This window comes from Callionymus lyra, chromosome 15 (genome assembly GCF_982586985.1).
Source record: "Callionymus lyra chromosome 15, fCalLyr1.hap1.1, whole genome shotgun sequence".
In the NCBI taxonomy this organism is placed as follows: Eukaryota; Metazoa; Chordata; class Actinopteri; order Syngnathiformes; family Callionymidae; genus Callionymus; species Callionymus lyra.
In genome coordinates this window covers 16562495-16579690 of record NC_141832.1, presented here as the reverse complement: position 1 = coordinate 16579690, position 17196 = coordinate 16562495, and the positions used below count along the sequence as shown (strand labels likewise).

Genomic DNA, 17196 nt, shown 5'->3' with positions numbered 1-17196 from the left:
TAGCATGACATAAAATACCTTGTTATAGCATGACATAAAATGCCTTGTTATAGCATGAGATAAAATATCATGCTATAGTATGACATAAAATATCATGCTAAAGTATGCCATAAAATATCATGCTATAGTATGACATAAAATGCCTTGTTATAGCATGACATAAAATACCTTGTTATAGCATGACATAAAATACCTTGTTATAGCATGACATAAAATGCCTTGTTATAGCATGAGATAAAATATCATGCTATAGTATGACATAAAATATCATGCTAAAGTATGCCATTAAATATCATGCTATAGTATGACATAAAATACCTTGTTATAGCATGACATAAATAGCATGCTATAGCATGACATAAAATACCTCGTTATCGCATGACATAAAATATCATGCTATAGTATGACATAAAATGCCTTGTTATAGCATGACATAAAATACCTTGTTATAGCATGACATAAAATATCATGCTATAGCATGACATAAATATCATGCTATAGCATGACATAAAATACCTTGTTATAGCATGACATAAAATATCATGCTTTAGCATGACATAAAACCTGACATATGACCTTTTATGACTCCGTGGTAGCCTCTGCTATCCGCTACGCTGTGGTCTGCTGGGGAGCAGGCAGCACGGACCGGGACAGGAAGAGACTGAACAGGCTGGTCACGAGGGCCGGCTCTGTCCTGGGCCGCTCGCTGGACTCGGTGGAGGAGGTGGGAGAGAGGAGGACACTCTCCAGACTCTCCTCCATCAGGGACAACGCTCTTCACCCACTGCACCTGACCGTGGAGGAGCTGGCCAGCTCCTTCAGTGGCAGGCTCAGGCACCCCCAGTGTAGGACGGAGCGTTATAGAAGGTCCTTCATCCCAACTGGTGTCAGGATATTTAACTCTCTACTTTAAATATCCTGATGCTAATCCGTAGTGTGTTTTTCTTCTCGTGTGTTTTTTATTTTTTATTTTTTTCCCGTTTTTATTTCTATTTTATTTTATTTTATTCTATTTTATTTTGTTAATAGTGTTACATTTCTAATTTTTGTAAATAATTGTATATTCTTAAGATCGTTTTTATTTTATTTTGTATTATCTCTTTTATTATTTCTTTTTCCTTGCACTTTATTTTTTTAAACTGCGCTGTTGTGAAAGTGTGTTTCCCCTCTGGGGATGAATAAAGCTTTTCTATTCTATTCTATTCTATTCTATTCTAAAATGCCTTGTTATAGCATGACATAAAATACCTTGTTATAGCATGACATAAAATATCATGCTATAGTATGACGTAAATATCATGCTATAGCATTACATAAAATACCTTGTTATAGCATGACATAAAATATCATTCTTTAGCATGACGTAAAATACCTTGTTATAGCATGACATAAATATCATGCTATAGTATGATGTAAATATCATGCTATAGCATGACATAAAATACCTTGTTATAGCATGACATAAAATGCCTTGTTATAGCATGACATAAATATCATAATATAGTATGACGTAAAATACCTTGTTATAGCATGACATAAATATCATGCTATAGTATGACATAAAATATCATGCTAAAGTATGCCATAAAATATCATGCTATAGTATGACATACAATGCATTGTTATAGCATGACATAAAATATCATGCTTTAGCATGACATAAAATATCATGCTATAGCATGACATAAATATCATGCTATAGCATGACATAAAATACCTTGTTATAGCATGACATAAAATATCATGCTTTAGCATGACATAAAATGCCTTGTTATAGCATGACATAAAATACCTTGTTATAGCATGACATAAAATGCCTTGTTGTAGCATGAGATAAAATATCATGCTATAGTATGACATAAAATATCATGCTAAAGTATGCCATAAAATATCATGCTATAGTATGACATAAATAGCATGCTATAGCATGAAATAAAATACCTTGTTATAGCATGACATAAAATATGATCCTAAAGTATGCCATAAAATATCATGCTATAGTATGACATAAAATACCTTGTTATAGCATGACATAAATAGCATGCTATAGCATGACATAAAATACCTTGTTATCGCATGACATAAAATATCATGCTAAAGTATGCCATAAAATATCATGCTATAGTATGACATAAAATGCCTTGTTATAGCATGACATAAAATACCTTGTTATAGTATGACATAAAATACCTTGTTATAGCATGACATAAAATATCATGCTTTAGCATGACATAAAATGCCTTGTTATAGCATGACATAAAATACCTTGTTATAGCATGACATAAAATATCATGCTTTAGCATGACATAAAATGCCTTGTTATAGCATGACATTAAATACCTTGTTATAGCAAGACATAAAATACCATGCTATAGTATGATGTAAAATACCTTGTTATAGCATGACATAAATAGCATGCTATAGCATGACATAAAATACCTTGTTATAGCATGACATAAAATATCATGCTATAGTATGACGTAAATATCATGCTATAGCATGACATAAAATGCCTTGTTATAGCATGACATAAATATCATAATATAGTATGACGTAAAATACCTTTAATAGCATGACATAAATATCATGCTATAGTATGACATAAAATAACATGCTAAAGTATGCCATAAAATATCATGCTATAGTATGACATAAAATGCCTTGTTATAGCATGACATAAAATATCATGCTTTAGCATGACATAAAATATCATGCTATAGCATGACATAAATATCATGCTATAGCATGACATAAAATATCATGTTATAGCATGACATAAAATATCATGCTTTAGCATGACATAAAATGCCTTGTTATAGCATGACATAAAATACCTTGTTATAGCATGACATAAAATGCCTTGTTGTAGCATGAGATAAAATATCATGCTATAGTATGACATAAAATATCATGCTAAAGTATGCCATAAAATATCATGCTATAGTATGACATAAAATACCTTGTTATAGCATGACATAAATAGCATGCTATAGCATGACATAAAATACCTTGTTATAGCATGACATAAAATATGATCCTAAAGTATGCCATAAAATATCATGCTATAGTATGACATAAAATACCTTGTTATAGCATGACATAAATAGCATGCTATAGCATGACATAAAATACCTTGTTATCGCATGACATAAAATATCATGCTAAAGTATGCCATAAAATATCATGCTATAGTATGACATAAAATGCCTTGTTATAGCATGACATAAAATACCTTGTTATAGCATGACATAAAATACCTTGTTATAGCATGACATAAAATATCATGCTTTAGCATGACATAAAATGCCTTGTTATAGCATGACATAAAATACCTTGTTATAGCATGACATAAAATATCATGCTTTAGCATGACATAAAATGCCTTGTTATAGCATGACATTAAATACCTTGTTATAGCATGACATAAAATATCATGCTATAGTATGATGTAAAATACCTTGTTATAGCATGACATAAATAGCATGCTATAGCATGACATAAAATACCTTGTTATAGCATGACATAAAATATCATGTTATAGTATGACGTAAATATCATGCTATAATATGACATAAAATATCATGCTAAAGTATGCCATAAAATTCCATGCTATAGTATGACATAAAATACCTTGTTATAGCATGACATAAATAGCATGCTATAGCATGACATAAAATACCTTATCGCATGACATAAAATATCATGCTAAAGTATGCCATAAAATATCATGCTATAGTATGATGTAAAATACCTTGTTATAGCATGACATAAATAGCATGCTATAGCATGACATAAAATACCTTGTTATAGCATGACATAAAATATCATGCTATAGTATGACGTAAATATCATGCTATAATATGACATAAAATATCATGCTAAAGTATGCCATAAAATTCCATGCTATAGTATGACATAAAATGCCTTGTTATAGCATGACATAAAATACCTTGTTATAGCATGACATAAAATATCATGCTATAGTATGACGTAAATATCATGCTATAGCATTACATAAAATACCTTGTTATAGCATGACATAAAATATCATTCTTTAGCATGACGTAAAATACCTTGTTATAGCATGACATAAATATCATGCTATAGTATGATGTAAATATCATGCTATAGCATGACATAAAATACCTTGTTATAGCATGACATAAAATGCCTTGTTATAGCATGACATAAAATATCATAATATAGTATGACATAAAATACCTTGTTATAGCATGACATAAAATGCCTTGTTATAGCATGAGATAAAAGATCATGCTATAGTATGACATAAAATATCATGCTAAAGTATGCCATAAAATATCATGCTATAGTATGACATAAAATGCCTTGTTATAGCATGACATAAAATACCTTGTTATAGCATGACATAAAATATCATGCTATAGTATGACGTAAATATCATGCTATAGCATTACATAAAATACCTTGTTATAGCATGACATAAAATATCATTCTTTAGCATGACGTAAAATACCTTGTTATAGCATGACATAAATATCATGCTATAGTATGATGTAAATATCATGCTATAGCATGACATAAAATACCTTGTTATAGCATGACATAAAATGCCTTGTTATAGCATGACATAAAATATCATAATATAGTATGACATAAAATACCTTGTTATAGCATGACATAAAATGCCTTGTTATAGCATGAGATAAAAGATCATGCTATAGTATGACATAAAATATCATGCTAAAGTATGCCATAAAATATCATGCTATAGTATGACATAAAATGCCTTGTTATAGCATGACATAAAATGCCTTGTTATAGCATGACATAAAATGCCTTGTTATAGCATGAGATAAAATATCATGCTTTAGTATGACATAAAATATCATGCTAAAGTGTGACATAAAATACCTTGTTATAGCATGACATAAATAGCATGCTATAGCATGACATAAAATACCTTGTTATCGCATGACATAAAATATCATGCTATAGTATGACATAAAATACCTTGTTATAGCATGACATAAATAGCATGCTATAGCATGACATTAAATACCTTGTTATCGCATGACATAAAATATCATGCTAAAGTATGCCATAAAATATCATGCTTTAGTATGACATAAAATGCCTTGTTATAGCATGACATAAAATATCATGCTATAGCATGACATAAATATCATGCTATAGCATGACATAAAATACCTTGTTATAGCATGAGATAAAATATCATGCTATAGTATGATGTAAATATCATGCTATAGCATGACATAAAATACCTTGTTATAGCATGACATAAAATATCATGCTTTAGCATGACATAAAATGCCTTGTTATCGCATGACATAAAATACCTTGTTGTAGCATGACATAAAATATTATGCTATAATATGACATAAAATATCATGCTTTAGCATGACATAAAATGCCTTGTTATCGCATGACATAAAATACCTTGTTATAGCATGACATAAAATATTATGCTATAATATGACATAAAATATCATGCTATAGTATGATGTAAAATACCTTGTTATAGCATGACATAAATATCATGCTATAGCATGACATCAAATACCTTGTTATAGCATGACATAAAATATCATGCTATAGTATGACGTAAATATCATGCTATAGCATGATATAAAATACCTTGTTATAGCATGACATAAAATGCCTTGTTATAGCATGAGATAAAATATCATGCTTTAGTATGACATAAAATATCATGCTAAAGTATGCCATAAAATATCATGCTATAGTATGACATAAAATACCTTGTTATAGTATGACGTAAATATCATGCTATAGTATGACATAAATATCATGCTATCGCATGACATAACTATCATGCTATAGTATGACATAAAATATCATGCTATAGTATGATGTAAAATACCTTGTTATAGCATGACATAAATATCATGCTATAGCATGACATCAAATACCTTGTTATAGCATGACATAAAATATCATGCTATAGTATGACGTAAATATCATGCTATAGCATGATATAAAATACCTTGTTATAGCATGACATAAAATGCCTTGTTATAGCATGAGATAAAATATCATGCTTTAGTATGACATAAAATATCATGCTAAAGTATGCCATAAAATATCATCCTATAGTATAACATAAATATCATGCTATAGTATGACATAAAATATCATGCTAAAGTATGCCATAAAATATCATGCTATAGTATGACATAAAATACCTTGTTATAGTATGACGTAAATATCATGCTATAGTATGACATAAATATCATGCTATCGCATGACATAACTATCATGCTATAGTATGACATAAAATATCATGCTATAGTATGACATAAATATAATTCTATAGTATGACATAAAATACCTTGTCATAACATGACCTCAAATATGATGCTATAACAAGGTATTTTATGTCATAGTATAGCATGATATCTTATGTCATGCAGTTCATTTAAGTTCATTCTAATTTTTTTCAACTGACTTGCACGTAAGTCCAGTACCACGTACTGAGGTAAAACGTTTAAGCATTAAGAATTGAACTTCTGACCCATTTAAAAAAAACATTTGCCTACTTCTGTATTTGAAAGACATATTTAAGTGACATTTTTGGTTGACAAAAAGTATTGTTGATATATATTGTTAGAATTAATAAATAAACAACCAAGATATATTTAATGAGCAGCCAAAACTGTTTAAACATGTTTAAGAAATCTTTAATAGTTTTATTGTGAACAATATGTATATTTAAAGTAGTAGAAATGAAACCACAATTAATAAAGATGTATTCATCATTTTAACTGAAACTTGAACCAGACATTTTTCACTCGCCTCAAGCAGAGACTGGGACGTGCGACAGTCAACACAAATGTTTGTGGTGTCAAACATCAGTGTGTTTGTGTTCACTGACTGATGCACTCATTAGGGCATCCGGGTGGGTCGGTGGGTGGTTGAGTGAGGTGAGGGGAGAGGGTGAGGCTGATAAGCCTTGGGCTTGACCGGGAAGGTCGCTGACCCACATCATGTGTCTTCCAGAGCTGCCTCAGATCAGAGCGATCAGTTTCTGGCCGAGCTAACGAGAATGTTTGTAATCATTTTGTCGCCGTCTTCATTTATTGTTGTAAATAAATCAATATGTGAAGTGACCCACTGGCTTGTGTCACAATTATATTCATAATAATAAGTGAGAAAACTCATTTAAAAAAAATGTTGTCATTGAGTTTTATATTTTTATATGTCAAATTGCTTAAGAATCTTAATTTCTATTGATAATTTCCCTCAAACTGTGAACATAAATGCGAAACTAAAATGACTCACAGACATTTCTGAGAAGAATCCAGTGTTGCTTTATTTATTTTTCACTATTTTTTCCTGGCCCCTCTACAAGACCGTCTTTATTTAAGAAATGCAAATGCGACATCACACCAAGAAGAAAAAAAAACAACAAAAAAAAAACAAATGTCACATTCTAATAAAGCGCTCTTGGCATGAACAAACAGCAACAATGACAATAAATAATCAGTTGGCCAACAAAATATACCTTTTGAAAAAAAACACAGAATACTCAGGATTGCATATGAAACGAAAACACTTGGCACAAATTAAATAAACCTCAATAGATCTTCTGAAAGACTGACCTCACTCATTTTCTTTGTGAATCTGATTGTCCTTCACAGTTAGCGTCAGGTGTGTGCGTGTACGCTACAAAATAAGACCAATGGATGAAACTCAAACGGAACATTTCTCGCTCTTATTTTGGCGGTACCTTGACATTTTTCAAATCCCAGGAGACTGCAGAGACAGTATCGTCACGACGCAAAGCCAATATGTCTTCTCTAAGTTACCAGTGATCTCTGCTTTAAGTTAAATAACAGGTGCTTGAAATAGATTTACACAAAAGACACTTTGGTATTTTTGTAGGTCGTTTGTTACTCTTTTTTTTTTTTTCGTCAGACTGTTTTTATAATCACCCGTGATCGCAGTCGACTTGGATCTGCCCATCGATGACAGAAGTTAAAAAGTAACTTGACCTATTTTAGAACAGGATGACCCTCCGGTCTTTCAGGCTGAGGCTCCGTCCTGTTAATGGCTACGTTCACAAAACCGCTTCTTCCTTCGACTCAACTCAATTTTAAACTTTTCTATCGGGCCGAGTTACAGCATTGCTACTCTGAGTATCTCACGTCCCCCGATTCCTGTTTTATATGAACTGGGTCTGGCTCTGATGAGGTTTCTGCTTTTTCAAAGGACCCTTTGTCGCTTATTGTGATTCGTTTGGACCCGTTTTTATTTACCCTTGCATTTTATTATATCTTAAGTCTCTTCAGATAACTTCGCTATGATTTGACACTTTGAACTAAGAACCAAATGATGAGCCTATCCCAGCTACTTAGGGCGAGAGGCGGGGAACACTCTAGAAAACTTTTTTGAGTTCTCCATAAACCTTTGTATATTTTTGGACTACGGGAGGAAACCGGAATTAACGGCAAACCAGCGAACTATTTGACGCTAAGGCTGAGGCGCTAACTACTGATGCTAACATCGATTTTTTGTTTTTGTTTTAAAGCGCTAGCATCACGATAAATATTCATACCTCAAAGGAAGTGATGGGATAATCTATCTAAGAGGCACAGAAAAATTCTAGATTACCATCTGGATTTATGAATCTTTTGAAGGAAGCATCGCTGTCCGTTAGCTGTAGCGCCTTCTTCTTCGCCCCTACTGTGTTTGTTGCTGCCACTACTGCCACCTACTGTCCCAGCGAGCTGTGAATATTTCTGATTGAGTCGAAGCAGGAAGCTGTAATGTGAACATAGCGTTTGACTAAATCCTTCAGTTTTTTGTCTCAGCAGGTTATACGCAGTGCAACACTCCTCAATCTCGACTTCCCAAAGAAAATGACTTCAAAAGAAATCAGAAAACACAAACAACATACTCTTTACCCATATAAAAATAAATCAATCGCAAACATGGAAAGATACATCTTATATTTACAATAAACTTCTATATAAAATAGCTTTTATGTACATATTGACAACAGGAAAACGACTGTACAATTATACACCTGACAGGTGAGAGGTACTGAAGTGTATGGCTTGGTTTGGGTAAATCCAAAATATTTACAACACAACTTTACATATTTTACATCTTTATCAACTTCCCTGGAATGATGAGGTTTAGGCAGGGATCCAGGTCTCGCTGTCGAATACTACGTAACATTTAAGATGTTGTCTGTGGAATTTCAGTCAGATTAGCTCAGTAAAAATGTTTTACGCAAAGAAAAGTCTTGAATCGATTAGTTTTGTCTGAAAGGTCTGGACCTCTAGCATTTTTTCCTTTCTCTGACCGACCCCTTCCTCAAGATCGCGACAGTGTCCAACCTCAGATTGGTGCTTGGCGTCTCGAGGTTACCCCCCTACAGTGCCCTCCAGTGGAAACCCTCAGTAGTGTGCTCGGTTTCAGCACATGATGGAAACCCCGTCGGTGGTGACCAGCTGACCCGAGGTGGGGTCGTACGTCCCGGCCAGGTAATAGAGGTCAGGGTTCGTACTGTTCGGCTTTTGGTTGTGTGTAAGACGTTCGTACTCCTCCCTGCTCACCACCCGGCACTTGTGGGAGATTGTCTGGACGTCGTTCTCGTCCTCGTGAGACGACTGGTACAGGGCGTACTGGAAGAGGGACAGACAGGACTGGTTAACACCTTAAACATTAGCTTCAAATACCTTATGTTAGATAGAGATATTGACTTTATCAGTCCCTCTGGAGATCTCCTTCGGGAAATTCCAGTTCCATACAGAAAGTTTCATAATAACGAGAACAAGAACAAAGAGCAAACTAAAGAACAAAGTTCAAGGGAAGACAAAGTGAAGTATTAAGAATAAGGATACAAAGATTAAAATTGAATATATTACATCATCTTTCATTCCACTCCTGCCTCCAAATTCAGAATTATACAGTCTAATATCACGCGGAGTCCCTGAGTCTATTAGTGTTGCATCTGGGAAGGAGCATCTGCTTCTCTGCTCACTGATGAAAGTGTTCAGTGTTTTCTTTCCATTAGGAATAAACCCCTTATTCTTTAACACTTGGCAGTTGTTCTGTAGCACTAGCATCTCTATCGTGGATTACCTTTCCATCTCGATGTCTTTTGCCAAGCTTGGTCTCCTCAGGGTGGTAGAACCACTTTACTTTGACCACCATGCTGGACGTCCACGACTCCCAGAAGTTCTCGATCCGACCGACGTACGGCAAGTTGGGTCGCCCGGCCGACAGGAACACGGCGCAGTCCCCGACCTTGACCATGTCACGACCTCGGACTATCGCCTTGTAGAAGAGCTTCCTGGCTTTACCCTTTAGGCCACGCCTCTGCTGAGAGAATTGAGGTTATTACAATGATACAACGTGTCTTGCTTGAAAATGGCTTAAGACTCCTACCTGTGTCGGGTCACCAAGCCACCTCCACGTCTGCCTCCCTGAAAGGAACGCGGACATCTTGGGCCTTGGAATGACTGAATGCTCGTCAGGGTGCAACCTCGGTTTCTTGACAATGTCTTTGGATGGTTTGGAAGAGGAAACGCTGCATTCTTTTCGTTTCAGGGACTTGCTATGGGAGACGTCCTCGGCTCCTTTAGGAGATGCCACGTTAGATGCGAAGGGATGCTGGTTTGGCCTTGAGGAGCCCTGAGTCGTCTGTATGAGCCCCCGATGAGAGGACAAGCAACTCTGCATCATCACTCTGGAACCTTCCTCGTCCTCGGAGCTGTAGGACGAGTCGTTGTCAGAAGAACAGACGCTGGAGCTGGAGAGAGACCCTGACGACGAGGAACTGGAGGACCCGGAAGAAGAGGAGGAAACAGAAAGACGAGAGAGAAAATGACCAGCAGTCCTTAACCCTCCTGAAGCTACAGCCATCGCCTTACGCCGCTCCTCCTCCTCTTCCTCCTCATCATCCAGGTCGGAGTAGGAGCTGTGACATTCTCGGCGAGCACTGAAGCCCATGTCTCCATATTTCCCGGTATTCATAGATGGCTTTTTGGGTACGACATTTCCCTTCATGAGAAGTTCCACCTTGGAGGCGCCGCCTTTCTTGTTGTCCTTGACAAGCAGGACTGGGTGCGAGTATGACTGGGTCCTGGGTATCCCACACAGACTTGTCGTCGCCCCTCGCAATAGAAGCGCTTTGCTGTTCTTCGTTTTCGGCGACATGACTCCTTCGTGGTCTAGCTTCACCATGAATTCGTGCCCGGACTTCCTCCCCTTTGACGTTGGCGCCTCCTCTTGTCGGGTCCTCTGCCCGTAGATTCCACCTCGAGCACCCAGACCCGACCCAGTGGACTGGGAGCAGAAGGAGGAGTAGCCGTTCGCGATGCTGCTAAAGGAGTCGACTTCAAAGGAACTGCTGCTGAAGAGACCCTTCGCCGGGGTCGAGGCGGATGTTTGGGTCTGAGGCAGGGAGAAAAGGTCACTCTGTTTCGGTCTCACAGACTTCTTGGTCGCGCCGTTGAGTTGGAAGAGATTATGGGATGTTCTCTTCCTGCTGCTCATCATCAGAGGCCAATTGGTGAAAAGTGATGAATTTTTACTATTATTCGTTGCATTCTTCTGATTCTGTTTTTTCCCAGAGCCTTTTGGTCGACCTGTGGTTGAGATACAAACATCTTAGCAAAGATCAAATGCAAAAAAAGGACGTCTATTTGAGGCATACCTGGTCTTCTTTTGTGTAGCACTTGTTGGTTGGTTTTCGTACTCGAAGACTTAATTCTGTCGCCGACAGGACTGCGTTCCTGATTGGAGCCTTTCTGTGTCGGCGTCGTCGGAGTCGGCGATGGGAAGCAACCTAAAGAGTAGAAGGTTAGAAGCCTTTCTTTACCCAACTGACGATGACGAGGACACCTACATTGAACCTGGTATCCGGGAGGTAAGAGGCGGATATTTGGAAGCGAAATCTTCCCCCTGTCTCCGTCGTCGAACTCCACCATTACTCCGGTTTGTTTGCTTTCATCAGTTGTGCCACCTTTAAGAAGAAATACACTCCAAGTTATGGCCAAATGTTTGACCTAAAGCCGCCTCAGGCGTCGTCTCACCTCTTCGGACGTTGCCCGGGTACAAGCAGCGTGAGCGCTCGCTCCAGTAGGCGCACACCCTGGTACCCTCATGAAGCAAAGCCTCGGAATCTGGACGAACATCCAAGACCTGAAAGTCACACCAAAAACGTAATTAAGATTCATTACCGGACGCACAAAGCCAACACACACACACGTATTGTGAGAGTAATTCTACACAGGCAGCCACGGTGCCACGTTTCCAAGCGGCACTTATCTCATGCCAACGTGCCAGTCAGGGCTGAAAGGAGCGGAAGCCATGATGCAGTAAATCCTGACTTGCTGACTAATACTAAGGATGGACTGAATAGCCAGTCTGTGATTGCAGGTTGCCAGATCCTCCCCCCTCAACAATGCCGGCAGACCTAGCATCCGCCGCTCACTGGGGGCTCTTTCAAGCGCTTTAATTCACTGTTGCCATGGCGAGGGTCCCTTTTGATTGAGGTGTGGATGCGATTGTGAGCGTGGATGATCGAGAAGCCCTGGTGTGGGTTTACGGACCCTCATGTGACTGATGTAACCAACTTGGCTTTTGAAATCCTTCATCCTTCATCTAGATTTTGTTTACCCTGCAAACATTTCACCGGTTTCATCCAAATGCGCGTCAATATCAGAGACGTTTCCAAGCCAAGGGTGCGGTCGGACGGAGAACCAGGAAACAAATTGTAAAACGATAATTCATCTTTTAAAAATATGACGGGAGATGAACTGCTTTGTTGTGACACGTTCTTTGGCAGCTGCCACGACGCTCCTCTCAGCGGGAGTTTTTGGTGACCCAGTTATCTGGTTGGATTGACGTCCTCTAACCAAATGAGATGCCAGACTTTCTTCAGGAGTCACCAATGAAATCCCATTTTTTGTTCAGAACCCAGATCAGTGGGTGGCAAAGATTATTTGTCCTAAAGGGATCATCTCCTAAGAAAGGGTGTTGTTTTTGAAAGCGGAAACTAAATGTGAGCAAGTCTCATACTCGAGGCACAATTTTTTGCTTCATAAGATGGATATTTTACTTGACTTTATGCTAAAAATAGGACTTTTTTTTAAATGTTGATTGATACCTTATACTGTTGACTTCACCTCCACATCAGTTATATGATCATAAACATGTCATCTCTCACGATACCATATGATTAAAATCTGATTATTTCATTATTCATTGCACGAAGATACTACATTGAAATGTCACGATGATATTTTGTGGGATAGTAGACGATATCTTCTAGAGATCCGAGGCGGTCATTGATCGGTAACTTGGGATAATTGTCGATTTGTCAAGAACGCGACGTTGCTAAATTAGCTTTTAATTATCAATTTCTTCAGAAGTCATGATTCTATTGTTAACATATTGTGTAAATTAATAGTCTACATCCTCTAGAAAAGATCAATGGAGGTCATTGATCGTTACTCAGGGAGAGAGTTGACTTATCGCATCTTAAACTTGACATCTTAAATGATCTGTAATTTAATAATTAATATACGATCAATAGATCAAAGGCATAGGCAAAATAATAAACAGTAAAGAGTATGATAGTAAAAGATGACAAGGTTGAAACCCGGAAATGTATCTTCTGATTGTTTTTTATTGTGTGTTGGCTGGTTTTTAGCACAAAGGACCAAAGTTTATTATCATAATAACTATGAATATAAACCATAATTAGCTCAATAAAGGGTAGAAATGGCAAGTGTGGTTTGAGAAAGGGGGAAATTCACGCTCTTCTTTAACACCTGAAGAAAAGCTCTTTGTTCAGAGAACATTTTTGTGGGGTCTCCGTTAAAACTGCAGATGTGAAATAGCTCTAGCACCTATCATCTCACATCAACTTGGTCAGAAGTAGTGACGATGAAGCTTCATGAAACAGTGTCATGTTGTTTAGAGGTCAGTAGGTGGCACCATCAGTTTAAAAAAATGATGTATGATGTTTCATTAGAACAGTTGTTTAAAACAAAGGAAAAATATATATATAAAAAATTGGACTCTAGAGATTTTGCTTGAGATTATATCTGCTGCTGTGGTGGAGAAATCAAGCTCCCTTATGTCTTAAACAGACACTATGAAGACACTAAAAAAACCCACAGTACTTGAGTTGAATTGCATAAATTCATCTTTGAAAATAGGATAAGATTAAACTTATAGTTTGTTTACTTTGTCGAAATTCTATTCAGACTGAATGTGAGGATAAGACTAAAATAGTGAGTATTAAATATCGATGGTACCCAATAAATCGAGGGCCACAAACGGCCCCCAGACCTTCCTTGTCGCAATAAATGTACCTTCAGTGTTAAAACTCATCCAATGGGAAACAAACCAAGTGTTTGCCTCCAGAGACACAGTGAAAGATTTTCGAACAGACATTGTTTAAGTGCAGTGAAGTGAACTCACAGCTTCCTGCAGCAGTTGCTCCAGTGAATAGATTTTTGGGCGGTTTCCTCGTTCTCCATCAATACTGAGGCTGAAGCTACAGAGAAAACAAGGAGGGAGGAAAGAAAAAAAAGATTTTTCAGATCAGAGAACAAAAACCGTGGAGCTTTTTAAGCAAGAGAAACATTTTCGTTGTCGCTTACATGTCGGGGACCTCCAGAGTGTGGACCCTCGCCGCGTACATCAGCTCGTCATCCTTCGAGATCAGAACCTTCAGTCCGTCCGTTACGAGCTCTTTGGTCAGGACACAATTAGGAACTGCGAAAAAAAATTAAACATCCACATCCAGCCTCTTGTTTTGACGTTTTCTAAGGTTTTGAACATCACGACTGACCCTCTTGTCCTTTATTGCACAAACGAGTGTTGTCCTCCTCTTCATCGGAGAAGCTGCTGCCGTCCATACGAAACCCCTCGTCGGCGGCGAAGCTCTCGAGAAGACGACTCACCGCTCGTCCCTTTGGCTGCAGGAGTTTAAAGAAGATTGACAATTGATTATTATATATTTATCTTCTCCTTCTTCACCGACACACAAGTAAAGACAGGATAACATCACTTAAAATCAACTCGAACTGGACAGAATATTCAAAATATACTTCAGTAAATAGTTCTAACTCTTAGTCAATGGAAACTTAATTAGAATAAAACATTTTAAAACTAATCAAATAAACAAAATTATAATGTTACAATATGATGCAAAAAACAACAATAGTGAAGATAATTTTTTGGCTTTAAAATATTTTTTATACTTTAACCAAGTTTAATATTTAATAATATTGTACAAAATCTCGAATCAACCAATGTTTTTTTATTATCCAAATTTTCATTTGTACCACGATACATTTTTATCAGGGTTTCTTACACAAGGACACAGCATCCCAAACAAATCGATTAATTACGCGATTAAGTTAATTAACTTATCCAAATATTATTCCGATAAATTTCATCAAATATTTTTGCTTTTGATTTAATAATGAATATAATTTCATACATTTTTAACCCCCAAAAAAATGTATTTGTGAAAACATATGGGTTTGTGGTATCACTTGTGTTTTCCTCTGGGTCAAGGTGACCCGAAGGTCTGAAAACAAATGGGTTTGTGGTATCGCTTGTGTTTTCCTCTGGGTCAAGTTGACCCTGAAGGTCTGAAAACAAATGGGTTTGTGGTATCCCTTGTGTTGTCTCTGGGTCAAGGTGAACAACCTCCCTGGTTTCCATGAATACATATGCAGTGGTGGAGGTTGTTCACCTTGACCCAGAGACAACACAAGCGATACCACAAACCCATTTGTTTTCAGACCTTCAGGGTCAACTTGACCCAGAGGAAAACACAAGCGATACCACAAACCCATTTGTTTTCAGACCTTCGGGTCACCTTGACCCAGAGAAAACACAAGGATTTAGAATTTGAAATGTCGTTCATGGCTGTGAGCTCGATGGTGCTGCTGTTAACTGTAGCTAGAACAGCTCTTCTGCACCACGGAGAGTGACACATCTTAATCGTGGATCCAAATGATAGTTTGGAAAACGGCCAGAATTGAATCATATGTTCTTTATCCATATAACAACATTTCCTAAAAACGTCATAGAAATTCCTTTCTAAATTTTTGAATAATTGCGCTAAAAAGACCTTGCGCTAAAGCTAGCATGCTAATAAAAGGAACCACAGGGACAACAGTAGTTTGGAATGTTTGACTTTTATATTTTCCACTGACCTTGTTAATCGCACCCCTCAACATGGTGCTCTTGCGCGTCGCCCTCTTCAGCCTCTCGCTGGTGGTTGGAAACGTAGCCAGTCCCGTGTTCCTCCTGAACCTGTTGCCTCGGCTGCCGAAGCTCCCCCAGCGAGGCTCCTTGGGCCTCTGCGCCCCCGACCTGCCGACCCCGTCCTGCGTGTGGTCGCGCTTGACGGCGGACATTCCCGGCCTGGACGGGGTCTTCTTCCTCACCTTGACGTCGCCCTCCGCCCCAGACAGACTGTGGGAGCCTGTGTAGGAATTAGAGTTTAAAGGCGATTGAACCCAAAAACCAGATCCCGTCGAGTGATCCGCCATCTTACCGTAGAGTTCCTGCCTCTGCTTCTTGTTCCTGGCTTTCTGGTTGGCCTCCAGCTTCACGATGAAAGACGGACTCGGGCCCTGGGTCAGCGAGGAGCTGGAAGGTACGTCTCTGGGGGCCTGGGTTCGAAACTCGTGACCTTCGTCCGTATCGTAGCTGTCGTCTTCTTTGAAGGGGGAGGAGAAAAAAAAAAAAAGTTTGGTGAACTTCTGCAGCAAATCCATCTTTGGAAGTCATTAGCAGCCCATGAAGCCCCTTCACTCCTCTCCATCATCTCATAGACACTTCATTAGTCCGGCCAGTAAATAGTTCAACTGTTCGTTTCCCGTGATGAATTGGGTGCTTCGCCTTGATGGTATTTCCTGGTTGTGAACCCGCGTGCAGGGGCGACCCCGTGTTTGTCACTTGGCTCTTTGACCCGGTCCGGCGGTCCCCGGGGCTGTCAGCCCCCTTCAGAGCCAAGTGTCCACACATGGATATGGGTTTTAAAAGTGGAGCTCTGACTTGCCAAGTGTCCACACACACCTTCATAATTGGCCGTTATGGACTTTTTTTCCCCCAAACCAAACACTAAGTCTGTCACTGAATTTAAATGACAATGGTAAAGTGTTGCCAGATTTTTCCACCAAAGCAGGA

At 37.9% G+C, this 17196-nt stretch overlaps 1 protein-coding gene across 4 annotated transcripts in view; it reads right to left on the bottom strand.

The window, feature by feature from the left end:
* Window positions 1-7315: 7315 nt before the first annotated feature.
* bahcc1a (BAH domain and coiled-coil containing 1a) overlaps window positions 7316-17196 on the bottom strand; it is an 80983-nt gene continuing 71102 nt past the window's right edge. For 3 of the 4 annotated variants that reach the window (XM_087810183.1, XM_087810186.1, XM_087810184.1), the window contains exons 18-28: window positions 16562-16726; window positions 16218-16489; window positions 14840-14966; window positions 14649-14763; window positions 14467-14542; window positions 12069-12177; window positions 11882-11998; window positions 11690-11821; window positions 10420-11621; window positions 10114-10350; window positions 7316-9653 (exon numbers count right to left, since the gene is read on the bottom strand). In XM_087810183.1, the coding sequence (XP_087666309.1) occupies window positions 9444-9653; window positions 10114-10350; window positions 10420-11621; window positions 11690-11821; window positions 11882-11998; window positions 12069-12177; window positions 14467-14542; window positions 14649-14763; window positions 14840-14966; window positions 16218-16489; window positions 16562-16726 (2762 nt within the window). In that variant the 3' untranslated portion in view covers window positions 7316-9443. The remainder of the gene's footprint in view (window positions 9654-10113; window positions 10351-10419; window positions 11622-11689; window positions 11822-11881; window positions 11999-12068; window positions 12178-14466; window positions 14543-14648; window positions 14764-14839; window positions 14967-16217; window positions 16490-16561; window positions 16727-17196) is intronic. The other variant, XM_087810185.1, reaches the window with a different exon arrangement.